The sequence below is a fragment of the Sciurus carolinensis genome, chromosome 12 (assembly GCF_902686445.1).
Source record: "Sciurus carolinensis chromosome 12, mSciCar1.2, whole genome shotgun sequence".
Classification (NCBI taxonomy): domain Eukaryota; kingdom Metazoa; phylum Chordata; class Mammalia; order Rodentia; family Sciuridae; genus Sciurus; species Sciurus carolinensis.
In genome coordinates, this window is record NC_062224.1 from 113,469,180 (window position 1) to 113,493,511 (window position 24,332).

The 24,332-nt window shown below is 44.5% G+C and overlaps 3 protein-coding genes across 13 annotated transcripts in view; 2 read left to right on the top strand and 1 right to left on the bottom strand.

The window, feature by feature from the left end:
- The window catches only part of Kifap3 (kinesin associated protein 3), a 135,509-nt gene extending 132,798 nt beyond the window's left edge, over positions 1-2,711 (top strand). For all 3 annotated transcript variants that reach the window (XM_047520463.1, XM_047520461.1, XM_047520462.1), the window contains one exon: positions 2,090-2,711. Coding sequence is in view for 2 of the 3 variants with exons in the window: in XM_047520461.1 (XP_047376417.1) it covers positions 2,090-2,198 (109 nt within the window). In the remaining variant the exon portion in view is untranslated. The remainder of the gene's footprint in view (positions 1-2,089) is intronic.
- On the bottom strand, positions 165-23,575 carry LOC124961633 (putative uncharacterized protein WWC2-AS2). 5 transcript variants are annotated; one of them, XR_007104313.1, is made up of 2 exons: positions 22,675-23,575; positions 165-452 (listed from the first exon to the last, which is right to left on the bottom strand). XR_007104313.1 is itself a non-coding variant. In XM_047520470.1 (2 exons), the coding sequence occupies exon 1, from the start codon at positions 23,260-23,262 to the stop codon at positions 22,795-22,797; it is 468 nt and encodes a 155-aa protein (XP_047376426.1). In that variant the 5' UTR covers positions 23,263-23,575; the 3' UTR covers positions 18,638-20,186; positions 22,757-22,794. The 5 variants fall into 5 exon arrangements, 1 of the variants encoding a protein (XP_047376426.1); XR_007104311.1 differs by lacking the exon at positions 165-452 and adding an exon at positions 18,638-20,186; XR_007104312.1 differs by lacking the exon at positions 165-452 and adding an exon at positions 18,638-20,127 and having other exon boundaries at positions 22,320-23,575.
- The window catches only part of Scyl3 (SCY1 like pseudokinase 3), a 32,662-nt gene continuing 30,891 nt past the window's right edge, over positions 22,562-24,332 (top strand). For 3 of the 5 annotated variants that reach the window (XM_047520464.1, XM_047520466.1, XM_047520468.1), the window contains exon 1: positions 22,563-22,984. The gene's annotated coding sequence lies outside the window, so the exon portion shown is untranslated. Of the gene's footprint in view, positions 22,985-23,089; positions 23,583-24,332 lie in introns of those variants that run through there. The other 2 variants (XM_047520467.1, XM_047520465.1) reach the window with 2 other exon arrangements.

Sequence of the window (24,332 nt, forward strand, 5' to 3'; positions counted from 1 at the left end):
GTTTACCGTTCACTCTGCTGGCAGACTACATGAGAAAATAGTCATCAAAATTTTGCCTATTAGTCACAGATTTAAAGAGGGGGACAGGAGTTAGCAGTTTGAGTGGAGAGTGGCCTCAGCCTCTGAGAATCAAAAGTCCTCTTCCTCATACAGACTGTCCTGCCAAAAAGGTCACATTCTCCTGATGGTTATGGGTCACCATGTCACCAAGAAATGGCTTGGGCTACTCCTACCAGCATCATAGCTGAGAAGCTCCTTGTCATGTGCCTATGAAGTAGACAAACATCCTGTGGAGAGTGGAGGGTGGAGGGTCATCTGCCTTGAGGTGGATCCTAATGGTGTTGCCAAAAGGCCCTCTGTGGGGCCACTGTGAAGGTGCTTTTGAAGATTTCTCCACTGTCACTGTGCCTTGCCTTCCCTTCTTCTTCAGAGATCTCATCATAGCCCCTAGACTGAGAAATGAGGACAAAATTAATTAATTAACCGAGGGCTTCTGATTTCAACCTCATAGGAGTTGCCAAACACACACACACACACACACACACACACACACACACACACACACACGGATTGGCTGAAGGAAGGTGATATGCAGAGAGATGAAGAGGAGGAATTCACTGGTTCCACTAACCTATGAAACAACTTTTCAGCTATTACCCTAGGATAATATTTCCCCTCCTCTTAGAATTTAACCTCTCTTTCCATGAAAGAATTTTTATTTTTAAATAAAAAGCAGACTTAAAAATTCCAACCAACTTTGAGAAAATATGGGCAGAGTTTTTGAGAAAGGAACCTAAAAATGTTGGCTTGTCCAGGATCACACAGTACAAAAAATAATCTGACACTTTTCTTTCAGAAATTGTTCTCCCAAGGAATAGATTCACACAAACAATATGTATTATATGTATTTTGATTCTCCTTTTTACTCTTTAATTCTGTCCACACACACACACACACACACACACACACGTCACTTGAAACCTTAACATTTTAGAATTACTTTTAAAGTGTTTCAACTTAATCTCACTTTGATAATGCGAGGAAGTCAGTGCCAATATGAATATATTTTAATCAGATTTTGCTGAAAAGTATCTTTCCATTTAATACAGTCTCACATAATCTTGAGTCATTTAAATGTGCTTTTTTCTGGAGCTTACATTTCCACATTATAAATGGTTTCCTTTGACTAGAAGTCAAGCCCACTAGCATTCACTGCATGAGCTGTGCATGAGCATGTTATAGCTACCATATTTGCCTGGCAAAATAAGCATTTTGTCAATTTTCTAATTGATTCCCTGGTCCTTAAAAAGTACTTTGAATAATGGATTTTCTTCTAAATAATTTACTCATAGACTGAAGAATTTTTAATAATCATAAAGTGTATCTGCACTTCAGACTATCTTTCCAACTCTGAAGGTTATCTTTGGGCTTCTTTTATTTCCATAGAATAAGTGGAAGCAAAACATAATTGTCTTGATGTCACTCAAAAAAAAAGATACACTATTCAGTATATTTTTGCATTAAGGAATCAGAAGGTTTTGAAGATCAAACCTGGACAATTGTCAAATTTTGTAGAATTCCTTGTCTTGTTCTTTCAGACTCATGATACGATTTGACCTGGGTGAGAGCTCACTGTTAAAACTCAAATTGCATGTCCCTACAAATAGTAGATTAGTCCTATATCTTCAAATTAAAAAGAGGTCTTATAGTAAATAGCTAAACTCTCCTTACTGCATTTTTAATTTTACCATTCCCTAGTAGTGTATTACTGATCATTGCTAGCATGCAGAATCTTTTCATATTCTGTCGTAACAGCCATTTGTGAATAACTTATTAAATAAAACTTTTGATCTGATTCTACAGTTTATTTTTATTAGTACCTGATGACAGGTTTCTGACATCTTGTTAGAGGTAAATATACATATTTTAATGACTATATTAACTTGATCAATAATCCTTGGTAATGATATCTCTGTAAATCACTATCACTGCTAGAAAGAGAATCTTGGAGGTGTAACTTCTCAGCCTCCTACTTGACCTGCTTTGTGGATGTGCAGTGAAAATTACAGCTGCTTTCTTTTTCTTTCAGCCTTGGAATAGATGGCTTTGGCCAACCAGTTGGCATTCTTGGACGCCCTGCCACAGCCTACGGATTCCGCCCTGATGAACCTTACTACTATGGCTTTGGGTCCCGATAAAGCCATCCCTTTCCTTGTGTACTCTCAGCTTAGAAGTCTGTGTGGGTTGGGTCAGCGCTGATCTTGGCCTAATAATGCATGTTGATACTATTGTGGGTCTGTGTTTCTTCTTACTTTCCACGTTGTTAGCTGCAGAGGAACTCCAGCCCTTTCTGTTTTCTGTCAAGTGAGTTGATGCTAGCGCTGTTCACTCGTCCAACCACATCTTGATGCTGAAAACCATTTCCCATGAGACTCAGAAGTGAATGTTGAAAAGCTACTAGACTGGAAAACAAACTCTACATTATGTACATTAAGTGACTAATTTAATTTCTATTAAAAGGATGCATAAAGTGCAAATGAATGAGCCAAAGTCACATGTCTGTATTTACTGCATTTCCTTAGGAGTCACGTGCTTACATGTACTTTCTTTTCTTACTTGCAAATGCTTTAGTATTTCATATATATTGTTGAGTATTTCATATATATACTGCTTTAAATTTTGTAAAAAGAATATCACCCTTTTATTCCATACTATATGCCTCCAAGTTTCCTTCACAAAATTACTCTGAGTTTGATTAACAATGGAACATATGCTGTGAGTGATTATGTGTATGAGTATAGTCTTTTAGGCTATTTGAATTCATGTTTTTCTAATTGTAAGATAGAAAATGGGAACAACTAGCATAAATGAAACAGGATTAGTGTTGTGCTTATGACTTTTATTCTTCCATTTAGTATATAAATATGGAAAAGCTTGATTAAGAAAAATTAAGGATCAGAGTATTTCACTCACTTAAGTATCTTGTTCACTTCTTTTTATAAGAGAAATGTGGGTGGTAGGAGTAGAGAGAGCAGTGTAATTAATATAGTTTTCAAAATAATCCATCAGTTTTACAATATTGAAAATTTTACTTGAAAAATCAAGCAAATAAATATAATCCAAAGAGAGTTACTCGATCTTGTGCTACAGAAGAATATATGAGGTTTGAAAAGGAATACATACATCAAAGACAAGACTTCTGTCCTTGAATTTAAAATCCCATTGCTCTAACCACACTATGTAGCTTAATTTATATTTTAACATAGAATAGTAGAGCTGTAAAGGTCCTTTGAAGTGAAAAATCACATGAAATTTCATTGTAATCAACAGGTGTTTCTTAATTACCTAGTTTGTGATATGGAAGTCTACATTGCTCTAGGGAACATGAATCTAAGACATGGTTTATGCCCTTCAACTCACAACCGAGTCGATCTTTTTGAATGTGTACAATTATTTGTCTTAATTTAAGCCACAAAATATTGCAGCTGGACAGGGCCTTAGAATCAGCCCTGTCCAGCTCTTGTTTTTACCGGTGAATAGAACAGAGAACAGGAGAGATGAAATGCCTTTGCCCATACTCTTGAGTTTAGTCAGGGATGTGGCCTGACACCTCCCTTCCAATGTAGCTTCTCAGTTCTAAATATCTTGCTGGGTTATTTGTCAAATGTACAAATATAGATATACATAAATGGAATTAATAGAAAAATAAAGCCACCATTCTGTAGTTCTAACGTCTTTCACGTTGCTGTAGACCAGTTTGAAAGGGCCGTGTTTCCATGGCATGCACACTTTCCCTGTGTATTTTCATTATTTTAAGCCTTCACAAATTAAGAAATCATGATCTTTTCATTGCCTTATTTATGAAGGTAAGTTTTGCTAGTGAGATTAATGAGGAAGAATATCTAAAATTCTTATATACTTCAGATTACAAACAGTTTTGGTATTGAGCACTTTTAGAAATACCATATATAATGTATTATCCTGACCTCACCAGATTTTGACTGGAAATTAAGATCATTCTTAACTTCAATGACATATACTGGAAATTTTGAGAAAATTTAGTTAAAATTTCCATACAAATCTTGAAAGGTAGAATATCTTCAAAGAAACAGACTGCCTTCAGCCTTGTGTGCATATGAACCCAGGCCTCCTGGTACATGTTGGGCAGGATCTCCATCACGGAGCTATGCCCCAGCACCCTGCCCTCAGAAGTCTGGCATTGAGTGGCAAAAGAGGTAAGAGAATGAGCCATAGAATTGTTTTCATTGAGGGCTAGGTTTAGAACTCAAAAATGTTACACTTGACCAACTTAAAAAAAAAAAAAATACTTTGGCTTTGCTTTCTAAAGAAGATGGGTATTCTCAAAAAATATTCCAGAAAATATACCTCCCTTCACTTTTCATGAGGGAAAGTGGTGCTGTGACTGACTTTAAGGCAAATCTGGCTTTGGAACTAGGAAACAATAAAATGACTGGTGTGGACACTGAACTCTGATTTGCAAATATAGTGATTTTGAAAACAAATGCAAGTGATTGCATATTACTCTTGAGAGTAATACTTTCACATATAGGGCAAAATAATTCAATAATGATGACATGATTTTAAAACCCAAGAAGTTAATCAAGGGAATAATATTAGAGACTTGCAAATAAGTAATCTGGGGATCAACTCTGAAGAGAAAGGAGGAAGTCAGAGCCATAATTGACTTCTGAAGCTCACACACATGCCTTATACCTAGAGGGAACCACTAATGTAAGGTGCCTAAAACTTTGAGTTTAAAATCCGTGCAAGGGCTGCGAGCATGGTTCAGTAGTAGAGCAACTGGCCTCACAGGTGCATGGCCCTGGGTTCAATTCCCAGCACCACAAAAATAAAATCTATGCAAGACATAAAGTCTTCAGATGCATATAAAATGAGCAGATGGAAACATAAAATAGACCAGTCTTTTAAAAGTGTGTCAAACAAAAAATGACACATCCAGCCTGAGCTTTGGGAAAGAAGGGAGTGTGTCCCCTGAAAATTCAAACATATTTGAATCTTTGAGTTCAAATTTGCATAAGCGGAAAGAAACAAACCCCAGTTCTCCATGGGAATGGGAGCTGCACCCCACCTTCCAAGGATTTTCACAATTTCTAATCAACTGAACAGGAGCCTCCAGGGAAACAATACTGTGAGGAAACCAAGCCACAGAGAAACAGCAGAAACGAGGGACAGCAAGACGGTGCCTCCCCCATCAGACCTTGTAATGTTCAGAGAGAGAGTATGAAACAAATGTGTTTAAAGTATCCAAAGAAACAAGTAGGGAATCAAAAACATGAACAAGACATAAAAGACAAGAAAGGTCAGACAGGGACAACCATTCTAGATATTAAGTGTATTAATAGTTAATTCCAGTGGATGAGTTCAACAGGTTTGACACAGACAAGAGGAAATGATGTTATGTTTTTCAAAACCAGCCAAAATGTGCACTGAGATAAAGATTCAAGTAATTAAAAATGTGTCAAAGTCCATGAAACCAGTCTCCTGGAGCCAGGATACTGACCTATCAGCAGCCCCTTGTCCCTACCCCTGGACATCATGGGACTTGGGCCTCCCAGTGTATTTCAGAATTGAGAACCTGCCGTACTTACCTGACCAGCTGAGAAAGGAATTACCTTGCCAGGTAAAGAGCGGGGAAAGGCAAAGACCCAGGAAAGGCTCATGGGAAGAAATAAAAGACCAGAAATGGACATGAGCTGAACCCCTGCTCCAACCCATCAGCCTGTTGCTTGCCTGCACCTGCAAAGCAAGGATGGTGAAAAGCAAGCCTTCAGTCATAGCCTTTCACAAGGGAGCCTGCTTCTCAGGAAAGAGAAATCAAGATAATAAAACCATCGCGAGCAAAATAGACTCTGCTGAAGACACCTTGATATATAAACTGTGTGCCTTCCTGTGGTAGCTGATGATGAAGAAACCCATTTTGCTAAGTTCAGGTATGGCTAGTCACTTTGGTTTTTCCGAAGTTAAAGGGGGGAAATAAAGTGTGAGTAATTCTTAAATGGTGTGGTGGAATTCATAGGACTTTTAAAAGTAAGCCTGGTACTTTTAAAAGTACCACACCTTTTAAAAGCGCACACCTGTAATCCCAGCAACTTGGGAGACTGAGGCAGAAGGATCACAGGTTCAAGGTCAACCTCAGGAACTTAAAGCCCTAGGCAACTTAGCAAGATCCTGTTTCAAAATAACAAAAAGGGATAGGGGTGTAGCTCCATGATAAAGCACCCTGGATTCAATCCCCAGAAAAAAAAAAATTATTGTAATTCTAGGTCAGAACTAAATCTGCCTTTCAAAAGGAAAAAGAGCAATCAAATGTCATATTTAAAAGTTCCAGAAAAGATTATAAGGGATGAGGCAACACTTGAAGAGATATATCTTCAGAGTAAGAAGGGAAATTTTCAAAACAAGAAATACACACACACACCTCTGCATGAAATTGCAAAAAAAGAAGTGGCCAGAGAGAAAGAATACTTAAAAGATACTGCATTTAGGCAGAAAACAGATCTCAAAAACTTTAGAAGCAAATAGTCAATTGAAGATCTTCAATGAACTGATAGAAAAGAACTGCCAACCTCCAATTGTACGTAGGCTAAACTCATTTGAGTACAAAGGGGATGGAATGAATACATGAATATAAGAAAATACAAACTTTAAGGCAAAAGCATTAGAGCAGTCTATCAGCTTTTGCTACATAATAAACTATTCTAAAGCAGTGACTTAATACCCATTCTTGCCATTGGGAAAGTTGACAATTTGGCCTTACTTGTTCGTTCCCTTGTTCCAGGGGCCAGAGTTACACTGCGTTAAAAGCTAACAAAGGCAGCAGCACCATTTTCCAATGACTGTCTAGCAAGACTTGCCAGTCAGAATGTTCAAGACCATTGAGTACAGTGGCATACGCCTGTAATCACAGCTACTTGGGAGGCTGAGGCAAGAGGATTGTGAGGTTGAGACCAACCTGGGAAATTTAGTGAGACTCTGCCTCAAAATAAAAAGGGCTGGGGACCTAGCATGGTGGGGACATACCTCCAGATTCAATCCCCAGTACTGGAGTAAAATTCAAAACCTGCAGTAGAGAAAATTTTAAAAGCAGTCAGAGATTTTAAAGGAGGTCAGATGTTTTCTCTCATATGCTGAAGTTAGAGAGAAATAAGGAAATAAAAAAGGGGGGATCACATGAAAATAGAAGGGAGATCCATGAAGCAGAGGAAGGGAATTGAGGGGGAGGCGGGAGGCAAGGGAGAAACTGTGGAATGAAATTGACCAAATATGTGTATCTATCAATCACCAATTAAAAAAAAAAAAAAACAATAAGTTAATGGAAGAAAGACCAGTAGAGTAGGAGGAGGGGAGCGGGAACGAAGAGGGGAGGGAAGGTGGAAGTTACTGGAGATGGTGATGGATCAAAATGAACTCATTGTTATGTGTCACTAACTCACTAATAAAAACACTTAGAAAGACACATCAAACACAGAGGAGAAAGGATCAGAAACAATTTAAATAAGAAGACAGTGGCATACCATCTTTAAAGTACTGAAACAACTGTCAGCCTGGAAGCCCAAACCCAGTGTGAAAGTTGATTTTATGTGTCAACTGGACTGGGCTGAGGAATGTCCAGATATGAGGTAAAGTTTCTGGGTGGGTGGGTGAGAGTGTTTCTGGAAGAGATCAGCATTCAAACCAGCAGGCTGGGCAAAGATCTGCCCTCTCCAGTGTGGATGGGCACCCTCCAGTCCATGGAGGGCCACCCAGAACAGAACACACAGGCAAGGGAGAGTGAATTCTCTCCCCTCTTGACCTGGGCCTTCCATCTCTGCCTGCTGGCATCAGGGCTACTGCTTCTTGAACTTCAGACTCTAGGATTTATACCAGCAGCTCCCCCTCCCCTCCTCCACCAGTTCTCTGGCCTTTGGCCTCAAACAGGAATTACACTATTGACTCCCCTGGTTCCTAGGCCTTTGAACTCAGACTGAGTTACATCACCAGATTTCCCTTTTCTGCAGCTTGTAAATGTCATATCATGGACTGTGGCCTCCATAATCTCACAAGCCAATTCTCATAAGCAGTGTCCTCTTACGTAGGTATCTTATATATCTTATATCCCTGTATCTAGCTATCACCTGTCTACCTATCCTACTGGTTCTGTCTCTCAGGAGAAAACTAATGCACCCAGTAAAAATATCTTTTAAAAATGAAGATGAATAGACATTTTCAGGTCTAGAAAAGTTGGAAGAACTCATCACTAGCAGATCACAGGACATAAATGCTTAAGGAAGTCTTTCATTTAGAAGAGATTCCAGGTGAAATATGGATCTACACTAAGGAATGAAGAACACTGGAAATGGTAACTATGTGGGCAAATATTCCCTTTCTTCCTAGTCTCAAAGCCACAATCCACCGTGACTGTGAATCACATCTTGAGACTGGGGAAGGAAAAGGGGAAGAAGTGAAACAGAGAAGGGAGAAGCAAAAGAAAACCTGTTATCAGGTCAGCTAGCCACGTGGCTACCACAGGCCCACAGAAGAAATACTAATGCTCCCACAAGCTTATCAAGCATTTATTTTTTTCAGAAAAATTAATTTCTTTTCAAACAGAGCAAATAATCACATTGGAACACAGAGTTCTGCTCCAGCTCAGGTTTGGGATAGTTGTCTTTCTTCCATTAGAAACAAAATAACTTGCTCAAACCCCATCAACTCATTTCACTAGTGCAGAGGTCCTCAAATATTTGCTGACCTGAGAATCGACTGGAGGGTTTGCTAGGCGCTGCTGATTCTGCATCTTTGTCCCGCAGATGTGGCAGCTGCTGACGTTGAAATGTGACCACAGTTACTACATAGTTCAGGCGCCAGGACACAGGGGCTCTGCTTCCACAGAAAAGGTGCAGAAGGTACCAACCTGAGTTCCTGCACACACATCACACACGCAAAACCAGCTGTCCTGTGGTCAGAGCACGGGTTGCTGAGCAGCCAGCTGGTCAGAGAGAGTGTCTCACCCCTCCTATGATTATTAACACTGCAGCCAAGATGGTGACAAAAGGGAAAGTGCGACTTCTCTTCACCCTGCTTAGTGTCTTCTTTTTCTTATTGTCCACCTTTACCAGATATGAGCCACCTAGTTCCTCAGTTACCTCTTCCTGCTTCTGCCTTCACCCACAATGCCAAGCCAGGCGTGGTGGTAAAGGAAAGTGTTTACTTAGCCCACACAGCCCTACTCCCCTGCTGGGAAAATTAATTTTCTCCTCGGAGGGACAACTCCCAACTGTGTTTCTTCTTTTGCTTGGGAACATGTCTATCGACCCATCAGCTAGAGAGGGTAGGACAGGGAGCTAAATATAACCATTCTGAAAATCATTCTTCCTTTTCTGTATCTGGTTGGTATCATTCCCTGATGTAGATGGAAATGCCTTAGAATGTCTCCAGAGGTTGAATGCCTTCTTTATATCCTTTGTTTAGCTCCCTAATCCATTGGTTTACATTTTACCCATTCTGTATCAATTCAGGTTCCCCACATCTTCTCAACTGTCTTTAAATAGGTCATGCTATCATTCCATTACTCCAATTACACTCCACTGCAAGCAAAATAAAAACAAAAAAATTCCACTGTCTATCATGTTACTTGTTCATTGTTGAATAGATTTTGTGGTTAATAAAAGATGGGGGCTTCCTGGTCAGTGTCAGTGTCTCAGGGGGTGCACACCTTGCCCACAATTCTTCTGACACTCAATTGCACTTCAGCAAGTCGCTAAGGCCAAGGCACCTGCCCCTGCTAGCCCTGAGTGCAGTGAGTGAGTAATGAAGGCTGTGTCCTTGTTTTCCACCCACGTCCCATGTTCCTTCAGAAACAGTCCCCTGGGAACACAGCCCTAGGATCTGCTCATGATACTTGACAAGCTGTAACACTAAATGGGAGTGTATTTTATTTTTATTTGGCTTTCACTAATTTAGATGTGAATTTTTGCACCTCAGTTACACACACGGGGGTGCCCAACACTCAGGATGTTGCATGAGCCCCCCCTCTGAGACACTTTCATGAAAGGATTCAGTGGATCAAATTCACCCCATTGTCTCAGTCTTCCTTTCTATGGGCTTTTGGATCAAGTTAGAGCATCTATTGTGTGTTTACAAACTTCCTCATTTGCTTGGTATCTAAATATATGGCCAGTCTTTTGAAACCTCTTTTTCCTAAATTAGTTTTTACATTAATTATCTAGCCATTTTGTTTCCATTCACTTGACCATAGAGCCAGTTCATCAGGTACAATCATGTGGCTTCCTATTCTGTCTTCCTTGAAACTTCCTGAGCTCAGCACATTGTGCTGATTGGTGTGGTCCTTCGATGAGGGAAGGTGGAATAGAAGGCAGAGCCCAGCATTCAGCCTAATTTCAGGTTATGGTGGCATCACCACCCTTGACCTAAAAGTAGTCTTTGTTTCCACTGCAAATCATGCCAGAGTTGTTTCCTTTTAGCAGAGGTTTCCCCTTGATCTCAGTTGACATAGCCATCCGTTCCGTCCCTTAGAATAGCGGAAAACCCGTGTTTGCATTGCCACGTCCTTGTGAATGTAACAGTTTGGACTTTTCCTTGAAGTGCCACTGTTATTTTAATTGGGTCAATTTCTGGGTCATTGCTCTGGAATGTTCAATGTTTAATCTGATCCAAAGTCTATTAGAAGCTTCTTTGCTATGGTTGTGAGTACCAGACTTTCCACTATGAGACTTTCCAACCAAGAGACTTCTAACTAGATAGAAAGCAGTTGTTTTTCTAAGGCTACACATTCGTCTGTGTCCCCTGGAATTCCTTACATCAAACTCCCACCTCTGGCTGCTGCACCATTCCTGAACCCACAGGGATCAACCTCAGTTCTAAGATTCAAAATCCACAGCAAGTAATGCTACCAAAGAAAATTCAGGGAATGACAGGGTCAGCTATTTTAATTGTCTTGTATCCGTCAGAGTTTGATCAGAAAATGAATGGCCTGACTGATACAATGCAGCATATGGAAATTATTACAGGATTAGCACTTATGTAGTGTGGGACTTGGTGGAAAAGTCTAAAACACTGTTTCTTCTGTGTTTCAGAGAGACAGAATTGCTTTAAGTTGCTGCAAATCACTGGCCTAGCAGTTGGGGATGGAATAGGAAACCATTCCAAGGACACAAAATAGGCTCAGAGTAAAAGGAACTAGCAGATGTACCCAGCAGCATTTCAGAGTTGCTGTGAACCTGTAACTGCTCGGTGTGTTTGATGGCCCCCTTTTTGTGGTTATCCTGTTCCCCACCAGGGGGAGCAGAAGAGCATCAGCGACTTCAGCTCCTCTCAAAACAGCAGAGAGCATCATGCATTTACCACCAGGGGGAGCAGAAGAGCATCAGCGACTTCAGCTCCTCTCAAAAAAGCAGAGGAGCACCAAGCATTTACCACCAGGGGGAGCAGAAGAGCATCAGCGACTTCAGCTCCTCTCAAAAAAGCAGAGGAGCACCATGCATTTACCACCAGGGGGAGCAGAAGAGCATCAGCGACTTCAGCTCCTCTCAAAAAAGCAGAGGAGCACCATGCATTTACCACCAGGGGGAGCAGAAGAGCATCAGCAACTTCAGCTCCTCTCAAAAAAGCAGAGGAGCACCATGCATTTACCACCAGGGGGAGCAGAAGAGCATCAGCAACTTCAGCTCCTCTCAAAAAAGCAGAGGAGCACAAAGCATTTACCACCAGGGGGAGCAGAAGAGCATCAGTGACTTCAGCTCCTCTCAAAACAGCAGAGAGCATCATGCATTTACCACCAGGTGGAGCAGAAGAGCATCAGCGACTTCAGCTCCTCTCAAAAAAGCAGAGGAGCACCATGCATTTACCACCAGGGGGAGCAGAAGAGTATCAGCGACCCCTGTACCTCTCTCAGATTCACTCCTAAGCCCAGCAGTTCTTCTGAGAGTTGATTTTGTAGCTTCTCCTTTCGTTTTAATTGTTCTTTTCAGAAAACTGTTAGTATAATCAGTTGCTAGGGATTGAACATGCTAGGCAAGTGCCCTATCTCTGAGCTAGGCCCCTGGCCCACCTAACTTCTTTTAACCTAAATACAAATCAGGAAAGGGATTCTCCAAAGAATGCTGCTATTTGTGAACAGCAGAGCATATAAAGGCAGCATGCATGTCAGAGTGGCCAGGGGGCATATTCAGCAACTGGGAAAAGAGGAAGTTTTAAAGACCAAGTGAGAAGTAGCATCACATCAGATTCTGAGAAAAAAAAATGACCTTTGGCCACAGTAATCAATAGCAAGAGCAGCCATGTTCATTATATTCATTATTATAACTGTTTGCCCAAGTGTGGACAGACAGTGGCAGTGCTTTCTGAGTAAGGTTTCAGTGGCCTCTTTTGCAAGCTTATGGGTCTGGCAGTTTTTTGTGCTACCATTGGGCACTCAGGTGTGAGAACCTTCCTTCTGGACCTCTGGCCTTCTTTACTTTTGTTTTGTGGGGCTGACACGGGGACTCCATCTGAATTCTGGTGGCTTTGTGTGTCTTTCACATAGCCCTTCTTGGCCTAATGCCTGGTATGAGCACCTTGTTCCTGTGCATGGCTTAGAGCTGCTCGGATGGCCTCAGGTTCACACCTGGTTCCTTTAGTGGTTTGCAGCTTTCCTACTTCTCAGAGAGTTTAAGAAAGGCAAACAAGCCTTTCCTCTTCCACTCCTCTCCTGTCAAAAGCAGAAGTGGTGGTGACTGTCCCTTGAGCTTTTGTGACACCAGTGTTTTTCTTGTCACTTGGCTGTGCACACTGTCATGGCTTTACTGCTGACAATGTCACTAGACTGAGGAATTCATGCCTCATGGACTCTATCTACTCCCTACTGTTACCAAAAGCTCAGTCCTTTTCCCCAATGCCAATCCAATAACTAGGACATGTTTGTAGGAAAAGAAGTTTTATTGCTTTGCTTGCAAAGGAGAAACCGAGGGGACTCCAGTTCTGGTAGTCTGTCCTTGCACACCACGGGCAATGCCTTTGTGCATCCTCAACTTAGTTTCGACTGTTCAGACTCCTTACCATGCAACTGCATGAATGCCTGTACATGCAGAACCTCTTTCATCTGCTTCACCCCTGACGGACCAACTCCACCTGCAGGACTGAGTAATCATCCAGAAAAAAAAAAAAAAAAAAACATTCAAAGGTCAGATCTTGTTCCAGTAAAACATTTTTCTCTTAGACAGGATTATACCTGTAGATGGTCCATTCAGCCAAGGTATCTGCCCAAGAGACTACTGGTAAGATCAATGTATCATGGCCCATGTCTTAAAGGGCCAATAACAGATACAAAAGATGGGGTGGGAGGAGAGGGAGAAAGAGATAAGAAAGAAAGAAAAGAGAAAAACAATCAAACAAGCAAAAAAACCAGAGATGATCAGAAAGGATCCCCAAAACCATGGTAACAGATGGAAACCTGCAAAACAGAAAGACCTGCACGTATAGAATTTCTTCCATTTACTTTGTCTCTGACAGACCAACTCCAACTGTGAGACTGTATAGTAATTTAGAAAGCCATTCAAAGGCCAGATCATTACAGTAGAACATCGTCTTTTTCTTAGGCGTATACCTAGAGGTGGCCCTTCTTCCACTCACTTTACCTCTGGCAGACCAACTCCAACTTCAAAATCATACAAAAAAAGAAACACAGAGGCAAACAACCACAGAGGACCCCCCAAACCATGAACATTAGACAGGAACCTTTAAAATAGGCCAACCAAGATCTTTCCCAAGCGACTACCTATGGGAACAGCACAGTACTGCCCATGTCTTAAAAGGGGCAGTAACAGATACAAACAAACACACTGAGACAACCAGAGGGAATTTCCAAACCCAACACCAACAGATGAGAACCTAGAACAGACTAGAAGGGAGGGGAAAAGTCCCTGGGTTCCAAGTCTGACTTAACACTGACTCCCACACCAGTGGTGCCACAGATGTTACCTCAAAGGGAACCAGATGAGTGGAGTCAAGGGTCTTGGTTTGTACTCTGGGGGACTTACCAGATGGCCAACGGTGTCGCAACTCTACTGCATCGAGTTTCATTTTTCTCAAAGTGGGCCAAGATGGAGCAACCTGTACCATTCAGGGAGAGAAGGCAGGAGTTCTCTGAAGCAAATGGAGCTTTGGCAGTGTTGGGAAAGTCCCTCAGTCTCTTCCTTTACTCACAGGAATAACTCCTCCAGTTCAGCCGGAAGCAAACTCATCTGTCTCCTGACTCTCCAGTAGTTGACTCTCAACAAGTTCCCACTACCTTGCATCAGCATGAAATTGGTGTTGCTTGGAGGGCCAGGCCTTCCCAAGAAAGCAGAGTGGGGTCAGCTCTTGGGTCCCTTTGTAGTCACCAAATTTGTTACCAAAATCTCAGTCCTAGTTTCTGATGCCAATCCAATTACGAGGACATGGTTTTAAGAAAAAGGAAAAAGAATTTGTATTGCTTTCCTAGCAAAAGAGAAAAACAGGGAACTCCTGTAGAGCTTGTGATTCTGCCCATCAGGGGGACCAGGGGTTTTAAAGAGGGGAGTCAAAGGAATTCAATGAGGGAGAAGATCAGGGAGGAGAAGGTCAGGGAGGAGAACAAGCAGGTCAGTTTTCCAGCAGCGAGGGACATAGTCAAAGCATAACGTGGACCCTGTTACCCTACCATGGAAGGCAAAGTTGGGAAAGAGAAGTAAATGGAAGCACTAAAAAGATCTGTGATGAAAATAATTATTAAGAAAGAAGGGCTGGGGAGATAGCTCAGCTGGTAGAGTGCTTGCCTCGCAAGCACAAGGCCCTGAGTTCCATCCCCAGCACCCCCCCCCAAAAAAAAAAAAGAAAAGAAAAGAAAGAAAGAAAGAAGAGCTGGGCTGGGGTTGTGGCTCAGTGGTAGAGCACTGGCACGCGTGAGGCCCTGGGTTCGATTCTCAGCACCACGTATAAATAAATAAATAAATAAAATCAAGGTCCACCAACAACTAAACGAATATGTGTCAAGGAGTGCTGGCAGGGCATGGTATGCACACACCTAAAATCCCAGAAACTCAGGAGGCGGAGGCAGGAGGGTGGCAAGTCTGAGGCCAGCCAGGGCAACTTGGTGAGGCCATGTCCAAATAAAAAAACACTTTCAAGGCTGGGGGTGTAGCTCAGTGGTAGGCCGTCCCTGGGTTGAATCCCCAGAACCAAAGAAAGGAAAATAATTCAGAGAAACTTTAGTACCAAAATGGGGAGCAAAAGCTTATCAGCAGGGCTCTAAAGTCTTTGGGATTTGCTTACTTGTTTTTATATATTGCTGCCATTGTTGGCTTAATGGCCTAAGGAGAATACACTGGTTACCATTAAGTTTGTTTATTGTGCCAGGCAAACTTATTTGCATTGTTAATGAATAAAAATTAAGAAGTTAACCACTCCTCCTTAAAAATGGTAAGGAGCAAAAGCAGTAATATGCCCACTGCGGTGGTGCACGCCTAGAATCCCAATGCCTTGAGACAGGAGGATCCAGAGATCAGAGCCAGCCTCAGCAACAGCAAGGCACTAAGCAACTCAGTGAGAGCCTGTCTCTAAATGAAATACAAAACAGGGTTGGGGATGTGGCTCAGTGGTCGAGTTCAATCCCTGGCACCCGCCTTCCCCATCCCCCCAAAACAATGTAGTAACATAGCTTTGTCAACATGACTCTAATCCAGAACTGCACAGAAAGCAAGCCCTGGTCATCTCCTTGGCCTATCTCAAAGTCAAAGGTAATTTTTTTTTGCCTCAAAAACACACAAGAGGCCAGGTGCTGTGGCACACATCTGTGATCCCAGTAGCTCCAGGGGCTGCGGCAGGAGGATTGGAAGTTCAAAGCCAGCCTCGGCAACTTAGTGAGGCCCTAAGCCACTTAGCGAGACCCTGTCTTAAAATAAAAAATGAAAAGGGCTGGGGGTGTGGCTCAGTGGTTAAGGACTTCGGGGTTCAATCCCCAGTACTCCTCTACCGACCCCCCTCAAAAATATATATGGCATAATAGATAAGCAAATTGCTGCATTTTATCTAACCTAAGATACCATCACATTTAAGGAACAAAAATGCATTTGCTAGTCACTGAAGAAAAAAACACTCTTTATGGTAAAATACATTCAGAGTTCTCAGGATGTTAAAGCAAGAAAAATCGTTGTTTTTACAATCTATAAAACATAGTACATGGCTGTTACAGGCGGGAAGTGCTGTGGAAATATGCAGGAGTTACCATAAGAAGAGGTACCAGGAGTGGTCCCGACAAAGGGCAAAGGTCAACGGGGCGAGTCAGGGTCCAGAGCATGTTAGAGGAGATTTGAGCATCAAGCACAGTAGAAGGGAGTGAGAGACTCGGCCTAGTTGGTATCCAGGAAAAGGGAGTGGGTGCAAGGGAAGAGGGGCAGAGGTCCTGGGGCGGAGCTTGCCCGGCATGCTGAAGCCACCACAGGAGGCCGGCATGCGGGGTCGGGCTGTCACCCAGAGCTCGGCCCTCGGCCCGGTGTCCATCCAACAAGGCCACAGCTTTGAGAAAAATGAAAAGAAGTTTTATTGCTTTCCTCGCAAAGGAGAAACACAGGGAGGCCTGTCCCAGAGGCTGATTTGCGCATCAGGAGGAGGAGGGGGTTTGAGGAGGCCATGGAAGCCTGCAGCCCACGTGTTCCCTGTCTGGAGGGTCATGTGGTGCCAGTGGTGCGTGCTCAAGAACAGGGAGGCGAAGGTCGGGGAGAGAGCAGAAAGAGACAGAAACATGTTCGTTTTTAAAATAAGTCGCAGTGGCAGAGCAGGACAGATCTAAATCAACACAGGCGTGTCTCTCTCGCCATGCTGAAGTGTTTCAGAGGAGATATGAACAACGTAACAGGGTGGTTGCCCCAAACTCCTTCCTGGAGCAAGATCCCAAGAGGAGTCTTTGCATTTTGAGTTATGAAGCAGCGTGCACTTCAGGCTCCGGCACCTGTAAGATTTGCATCAGAAGTCTGTGCTTCCAGGGCAGACACCATAAGCACTTCCGCTCACTCCACCTTAGTTCGATGCTAGTGTCTCCGAAGATAGCGAAGTGAATTTTCATCCTCCCTGCTTGCTGGCTGCCATGTCCTGAACGGCCTTCTTCCACCACACCCTTCCCCATGACTTGCCTCACCTCAGCCCCTGAGCCATGGAGTCAGCCCACCATGGACTGAACCTCTGACCCCAGTAACATAAATAAATGTGTATAAAGAATGCATCAGAGGACTCAAGTTTTAGGAACAGACAGTTGAGGATGGTGGAACATGAGGTTAAGAGAAAAATTCTCTAAAGTGGGCCCACTGTGCTGACCCCTCATACTTTCTTTTCCAAGAAGCAATTTACCTACATCCCTGCCCAGACTATGTGGACAGGACATGTCACATTCCTCAGCTAACCACCGGTTCACTGCAGGAGAAACGCAGGCCCAAAGTAATGTTGATAAGAGGAACTCAAGTGACCCTGAGGGAGGAGACTTGTATCAGATCCCAAAACTCTGGGAGATAAGGACAGTTCCTCCTAACCATGACTTCTGTAAGAAGATATGGTTAAGCATCCAATTAGAACCGGTTGGCATGAGCCAAAGTGACCTAGAGTTGTCATGACAGTGGGCACTCAAAAGTCTGATGTCACTCTGCTGGCAGTTAGAAGTCAAGAGGTGGACCTGGGTGGGGCTCTGGAAACTTCTGTGGGATCCCCAATAAAACTGGACTGCAGAAGAGGAACACTGTCCCTCACCTCTCTGAGAGGACCCACTCTGTCCATTGAGAGTGTCCCCTTCCCTTTTCCTATCCCTTCAATAAACACATACTTATTGCTCTGAGTGATATGTCTGAAATCCTTCTTGATCAGAAGAATTGGGGTTTGAAGAAGGAGTCTTTGTAGTGCCTCAGTTTCTCAGAAGGCCCCAGCTTCATAACACAAGGAGAAATCACCTCTCTGAAACTCAGAAACTGGCATGTCGACCTAGATCAATGCAACTGAATCAGATGGAGCCGAGATATTTAGGCCTCAGGAGGTAAATAAAAGTACAGCGTGTCAGTCCAAAGAACCGCTCCAAGGAAAGTGTGGCGGTCAGACCTGGAGCAGGAAGAGCGACTCCTCTGAAGTAGAACAACAGGGCCAAGAAGCTCCTTCCTCCTGCCCGTGCATCTGGAGAAGGCAGTCAAGGGTGCACGAGGTCTGCCTGGTCGAAGAGACCAGCTGCTAACTGTTGTGCTGCCTGGTTAGACTTCACGTCTTGGTGGTGTCTCTGGAGTTTCCAGCCCTTTTGGGAGGGCAACATCACTCTCTCCTTGAACTAACTAAGTTCTGAGAAAGACAGTGGCTGGAGCTGGGAATAATTCTGAAATTGAGAGACTGCATTACCGAAGTGGTATATCAAATCACAGTTTGTTATGTAACATAAAGTCTAAATATAGAGGACAGAAAAAAAAGGTGAATCTGTCACCAAAATGAGTAATGTCAAGAAGGGTAGAGTGGACCAACATGCTCCATGATCAGAGTACAAGGCTCTAGTGAATCTGTTACCGAAAACTCGGTCCTTGTCCCCAAGACCATTCCAATAATGACACAGCTTTGAGAAAAAGGGAAAAAAATATTTTATTGCTTTGCTAGCAGAGAGAAACACAGGGAACTCCTGTCCCAGAGGCTGTGATTCTGCCCATCATGGGGAATGGGGAGGGGGGTGTTTAAAGAGGTGATTCGAAGGCCACACCCCATGTGGTCTCTGTCTACAGCTGTAATTCGCTTGTTAGTTTGGGAGACAGTCATTTCTTAGACCTTCTGGTACCATCCCTAAGCCTGAATTACTGTTCCTGTGGTGAGTGCATGCTCAGGACAGATAACTTTACCTCGGATGGGGAAGAAAGGTGATCTTGTTTCCCCAAGATTAGGGAGAGATTAGGGAGGAGGAGGGAGAAAGGAAGAGAAAGAAACACATCAATTTTAAAAATAAGCCCCAGTGGCTGAGCAGCAAGGGCTATATTCAAAGCATAAAGTGGACACCGTTACAAGTCCAGTAATCTATACACTTGGGAAAGGGACACCAGGTTTAGCATTTCAAACCAGTTCCAGATGCAGATAATTTGTGAAAGATTTTGTCATTAAACTCTAATTAGGAGGCTGGACACTCTATGTGCTATTAGAACATGGTCCTATCTTCCTACAGAATCAAGTGTTCACTGGACAGAATTATTTGCATCCTTGCTGGACAAAAATGTCTGAGTTAACCTGTAACTTCTGTAAGTCTGGAATCTAATACAGGGTCTTCACAGGTGACTTTTTAGAGACTGGAGTGGCATCAGGAGGGAATAAGTGAGGAGGTGACTCCTTGGGAGTTTCTCCCTCCCACTCAATCGGCAGTGAAGTTCCCTTTGTCATTAATATTTGGGGAAATGAAGAAGTGCTGGAGGACAGAGGCCACCCAGGAGCTCTGCCACATAAGGGCTGGGGAGCAGGGACAGATGGTGACGCCACAAGGCTGAGAGGTAAGGGTCGAGGGAGCCAGGTGGGCACCTCTGCTGCTGCACAAGAGTCACGTGCTGGTCGACGGGACTTATTTCTAGTCCCCTGATGAATCCTCCCGGGACAGCATGACATGCTAAGGGGATCCCACTCCTCCCGTCTCTCACCTCTACCACCTTGGCTTGTTGGCTTATTGTCCCATGGTGCTTGGGTGGCTGCCATCACGTCACCCACATTCATTCCCCTGACCAGGAAGGCGGAGGCTTTCCCTGGCGCACTGCCATCACCCCCAGGTCCTCTAGGATGCTGCCATTATCCCTGGAGTCCTAGGCCAGAGGACTGACTCCAGGGATCCAATAAATCAGTGTGGGCCACAAGCCACAAAAAGCAAGCAGAAAAGGTAACTTTAATCTGCGTAGCTACACTGGAAGACAGGGGTACCCATGTCCTCAGCCTTATCCCCCAGGGACTAGAATGACTTTGAGATTTTATACGAAGGGAAATGAGGGCAAGGGCCCGGGTTTGCACAGCTTCCAAAGCAGGTGGCCTTGATCAAGTGTGGTCTGCCCACGGTGATCTCAGGATGGGTCCGGCAGGCCTTGTTCAGGATGAGAAAGTTGCTGTTGCCTGGGGGTAATCACAAGATGTTTATCACATCAGTTCTTGTTCTGGAATCCAAGGAGACACTGGAGAAAAGAAGATGGATGCAAAATGGAGGCATAGATGCCAAGTCTTTAATTCAGTGTTCAGCCACCCATTGGACACTTGTAGGTAAAAAGTGAAGAGCCTAAGTCCTTCTTAACCGTGTCTCACTGGCCAGAACCACCCAGCTGAGAGGCTCAGAAAGAGATCATTCGGGTTTCTTCACCTCTATAGTGAAGGTGAGCAGTGAAGTGGGAGGAGACTGGGGTGGATGCTGGAGCTGGTAGCCCTATGCCATGTGTGTCCTATGATTTGGCTTTTTTTTTAGGTCTTTCTCTGGGAGTAGCTATAAACTCTAGCTCCACCCTGATGGGGTTTCAGGGGATTTAACTATGGATGCTTACACAGTGCCTTTCACAGGATACTTCTGATGGACAACCTAAGCTATTTCTGCATGGCCGGTGTAATATTCTATGTGGTTTAGCTCGCTGAGCTACAACCTAGGAGCAGCTAGCATTCTAGGTTGTTAAGGATCCACCTTCCTGGGAAGCCAGCCAGCACCACACCAAATGTACACATTCCAGAGACGAAGCCACATATACTTTAGCCACCTTGAATTCTGGAGACACCAGATGTTTTGGTCATTATCATGGTGCCAGAATTTTTTCTTTTAAAGTGGCAAAATAACAACTTGTTATTTATGATGATGAAAATTAGAGATGGCCTAAAAAAATATGCAAGATAGGTGAATTGTCTAAAACATTTTGAAGATTGCTCTCCATTTTTTAAACCAGATGTAAAAATTTAAGGAGCCCTGGGCCCTTCAAGAGGCTGCCTGAGGCTTCACCCTAATGACCATGGCTTTACCACTTATCTGGAGGGTTTCTGGTTTGCAGTTGCTGCTTTTGAGTACAAAGTAGAAGGATCCCACACTGTACTTCTGTTTCTCAAGATCTGGTGCAAGATGGTGGTCAGACTGCCTAGAGCTGCACTCAGTACTGTAGTCCCTAGCTACCTGTGACTAAGATGATCACAATGTGGCTAGTTTAAGCTGCAAAAAATACACTTCAGTTTGAAGACAGTACCAACAACCTATTGTTACTAAGTGTCTCTACTACCTCTCTGGAGGGAAAGAGGGTAGGCTATAGTGCTCACTATTCCAGAAATAGGGATCAAATTAGTAGGAAAATTGGTTTTATTCAAAGCCAGCTTTGAAGGAAGATAGAAGAAAATTGTTTCAAAAGTTCCAACTTCAAAGTCCCTGAAGGCGAATAGAACTTTTAAAGGAGAGGAGGCGGGGGAGAAGGGAGGGGCAGCAGTGAAGTGAGATGAAAGGTAGGAAATGTACCCATGCGAATTTAGTTAACCTGTGTTAGGCCAGAGGAACCCTTGCTCCCAGCTTCTTGGCCATGGAATGGGACAGCTTTTTGGCTTTCCCTCTTAGGAGGAGGAAGCTCTTCTTAATTCAGAGGGGGGCCCAAATTCAGTCTGCTTCACTATGAATAAATAATCTCATTAATAGTTGTTTATGTTAGGCTGGGGGTGTAACTCAGTGGCAGAGGGGCCTTGCACTCTGGAGGACCTGAGTTCGAGCCCCAGCACAGGAAAAGTAAGTTTATATTGAGTGTATGTTTAAGTAACAATCTTCTGGCTATCTTGAGTTGAAATATAATATCATAATTAACTCCATTCTTTCTACTGTTTTTACAGTTGCTACTAGAACATTTAAAATCGTGTGTGCAGCTCACATTCTATCCAGAGGACGGTGCTCTTCGTGCAGCCTGGACTTCACCAAGCTCATGTTTGTGTTCATCTCCTCATAAATACTTGTTTAATATTTTATATTAAATAAATAAATATTTATAAAAATATTAATAATATTTTGTTTAATACAAAATTCGGTATGTGTTCTCCTTTAACCTGAAGACATCATGGAGTCCTTTCCTTATCCATCGTAAATCTCTCCAGCTACTGCTGCGGGCCAGCGAGGATGTTTAAGTTGCACACCCCCAATAATTCAGGCTGGGCGGTCAACCTGTGGCTGTCAAGCTGTAAGTAGCAGCGCCCACAACCAGAGGGCATCGTGCAGACGTTTAGCAGCGAAGTTTGCGCCACGCAGCTTCACAACCGTTACGTAAGCACACTTTATTCTCCTAACACCCTACAGGGCCGCTAACCTTAGAAACAGTCTCTTCTCCTTTCCGCGGAACCGCGACCCCGGTCAGTCTCAGGATCCGGCCGAGGCCCCGGACCTCTGACAGCCTCCGCCGGGTCCGCGAATACGATTGGCCAGCGCAGCGCAGCCAATCAGGAACGCGGGGCGGGGCATCGCCTCCCGAGAGTCCCCGCCCCGCTCCACGCTCCTATTCTCCGCCCCGCCCCTCGCTACTGTATTTGTTGGAGGCCGCCGGCGGCCATTTTGGGTTCGGGCGGAAACGAAATTAAAAGTGCCTGGTTAAAAAAGCTAGAACTTAAAATCAAGACAGACGCGCATGCAATACAAAGCGCGGCAGAAGAGACATCTTCACGGACCAACCTAGCTGCGGAGAGCCGTAACGGAAAGGCAGGGCCGTCCTGGCGCCCACACTCAAGATGGCAACGGCTTGAGAGTCACCTGTGCGGCGCTCTACCTCGGTTCCGGGTTCGTTCGCCTCAGTGCTGGCGTCGGAGGGGCGAAGCCTGGCATTCGGGCCGTTTCCGGGCCCGTCTCTGTGGTGTCCCAGGGACCCGACCCCGGAAGGTGGTGGCGTGGGGGCTGCGGCGGGAGCGCGGGCGGTTGGTGTCAGCCGGGGCCGAGGGTCGGAGCCAGGGCCCTGCGCCTCCTCCCCGCCGCCCTCCACAGGTAAGTGGGAGCCTGGCGCCGGGGCCGCGAGCCGGGGCGCCGCTGCGGGTGGAGCCGCCGTCCGCCGGGGCGCGGCGCGGAGGGCAGGCCCAGACCCGAGCCCGGGCGGCGACGGCGGCGGCTTTGTACCGAGGGCGGAGTCGAGGCTTCCTCCAAGCTGGCGAGCTGGTGCCGCCGGCTTCCGAGCCGAGTCCTGCGGCGCGAGAGGCCCGCCGCGCACGCCCGCCTGGGCGCTCCAGCCGCGTCAGGCGCCCGTATGGCCGGACCCGGCCGCGCATGGCCGCTCGGCGCAGCAGCGCGCACCTGCAACAGGTGCGGCCGGGCCGAGCTGCACGGCGTGCCGAGCGCCCGGGGCCTCGCCGCCCGCCATCAGCCTTGCAGCTCCTGAGCGAAGGGACTTGGGACCTGGACGACCTCGAGGAGTTGCTGGGAAAGGACCCGAGAGAGGCGTTTGCCCAGAGGAAGCGGGTGCCGTGGTCGAGTGCAGGAGTTGCCTAGTGACCTAGAGGAGGGCTTTCCCTATCCACAGGTGGCCCATCCAGAACCTGCAGTGCCCCCAGCAAGCAGGAGGAGGAGGCAGGCAGGCACGGCTTTCAAGGCAAGACCGCCACGATGGTCCAGGCAGAGCCTGGAGAGCGGAGGGGATGGGTTTTGCAGAATATCTGTGATGTGGTATTAGAATGTCCTTTTCTACTTCTCATGGCCTTTAATTTCACGGCTGACAGGCAGTATCTTGTGTTTTTCTCCTCCTGAAAACAAAGAAAAAAAAAATCATTTTGGTAGTCCACGTGTTGTTAGTCTTACATTTCAGTAAGTTGACTTTAGCTGAGTTAGTTTTAAAGGCATCTTTAGTAGTAGTACCTGTGCCTCTTCGGACGAGTCGTGTGAAGAATTAGAATTTCTTCTTTAAGGCACTCAGAGTGCAGCCGTCAGCACAGGCTTGCATTTTCCTTTAATAAAGTACGAACTGTTTGGAGGCTTTAACTACTACACTGTCCGGCCGACCCTGATGGTATTTGTCATTATTATCCGTGCTTTCAGACAATAAAATGGCAGATTTTCTCTCGAGTTCCTCAAGAAATTAGTGCATCCCTCTTAAACCTGCAAGTGATATTTCTTAGGGTCTTAGACCTCCACACTGCTATGAAAAGTTGCTGGTTTTAATCTCTTCTTTACATTTTCATAATTTTAATTAACTATAGTGGTGTTCATGTTATTAAATCAAAGCTTAGTAGATGCTGTAAGGCCCAGTGTTCCCACAGAAGTATTTTGCTAAAACTAAATTAAATGTCCGTTACTCCCACCTCTGCTGACTGCCATGGATCCACTGCCCTGAATCCTAGTAACT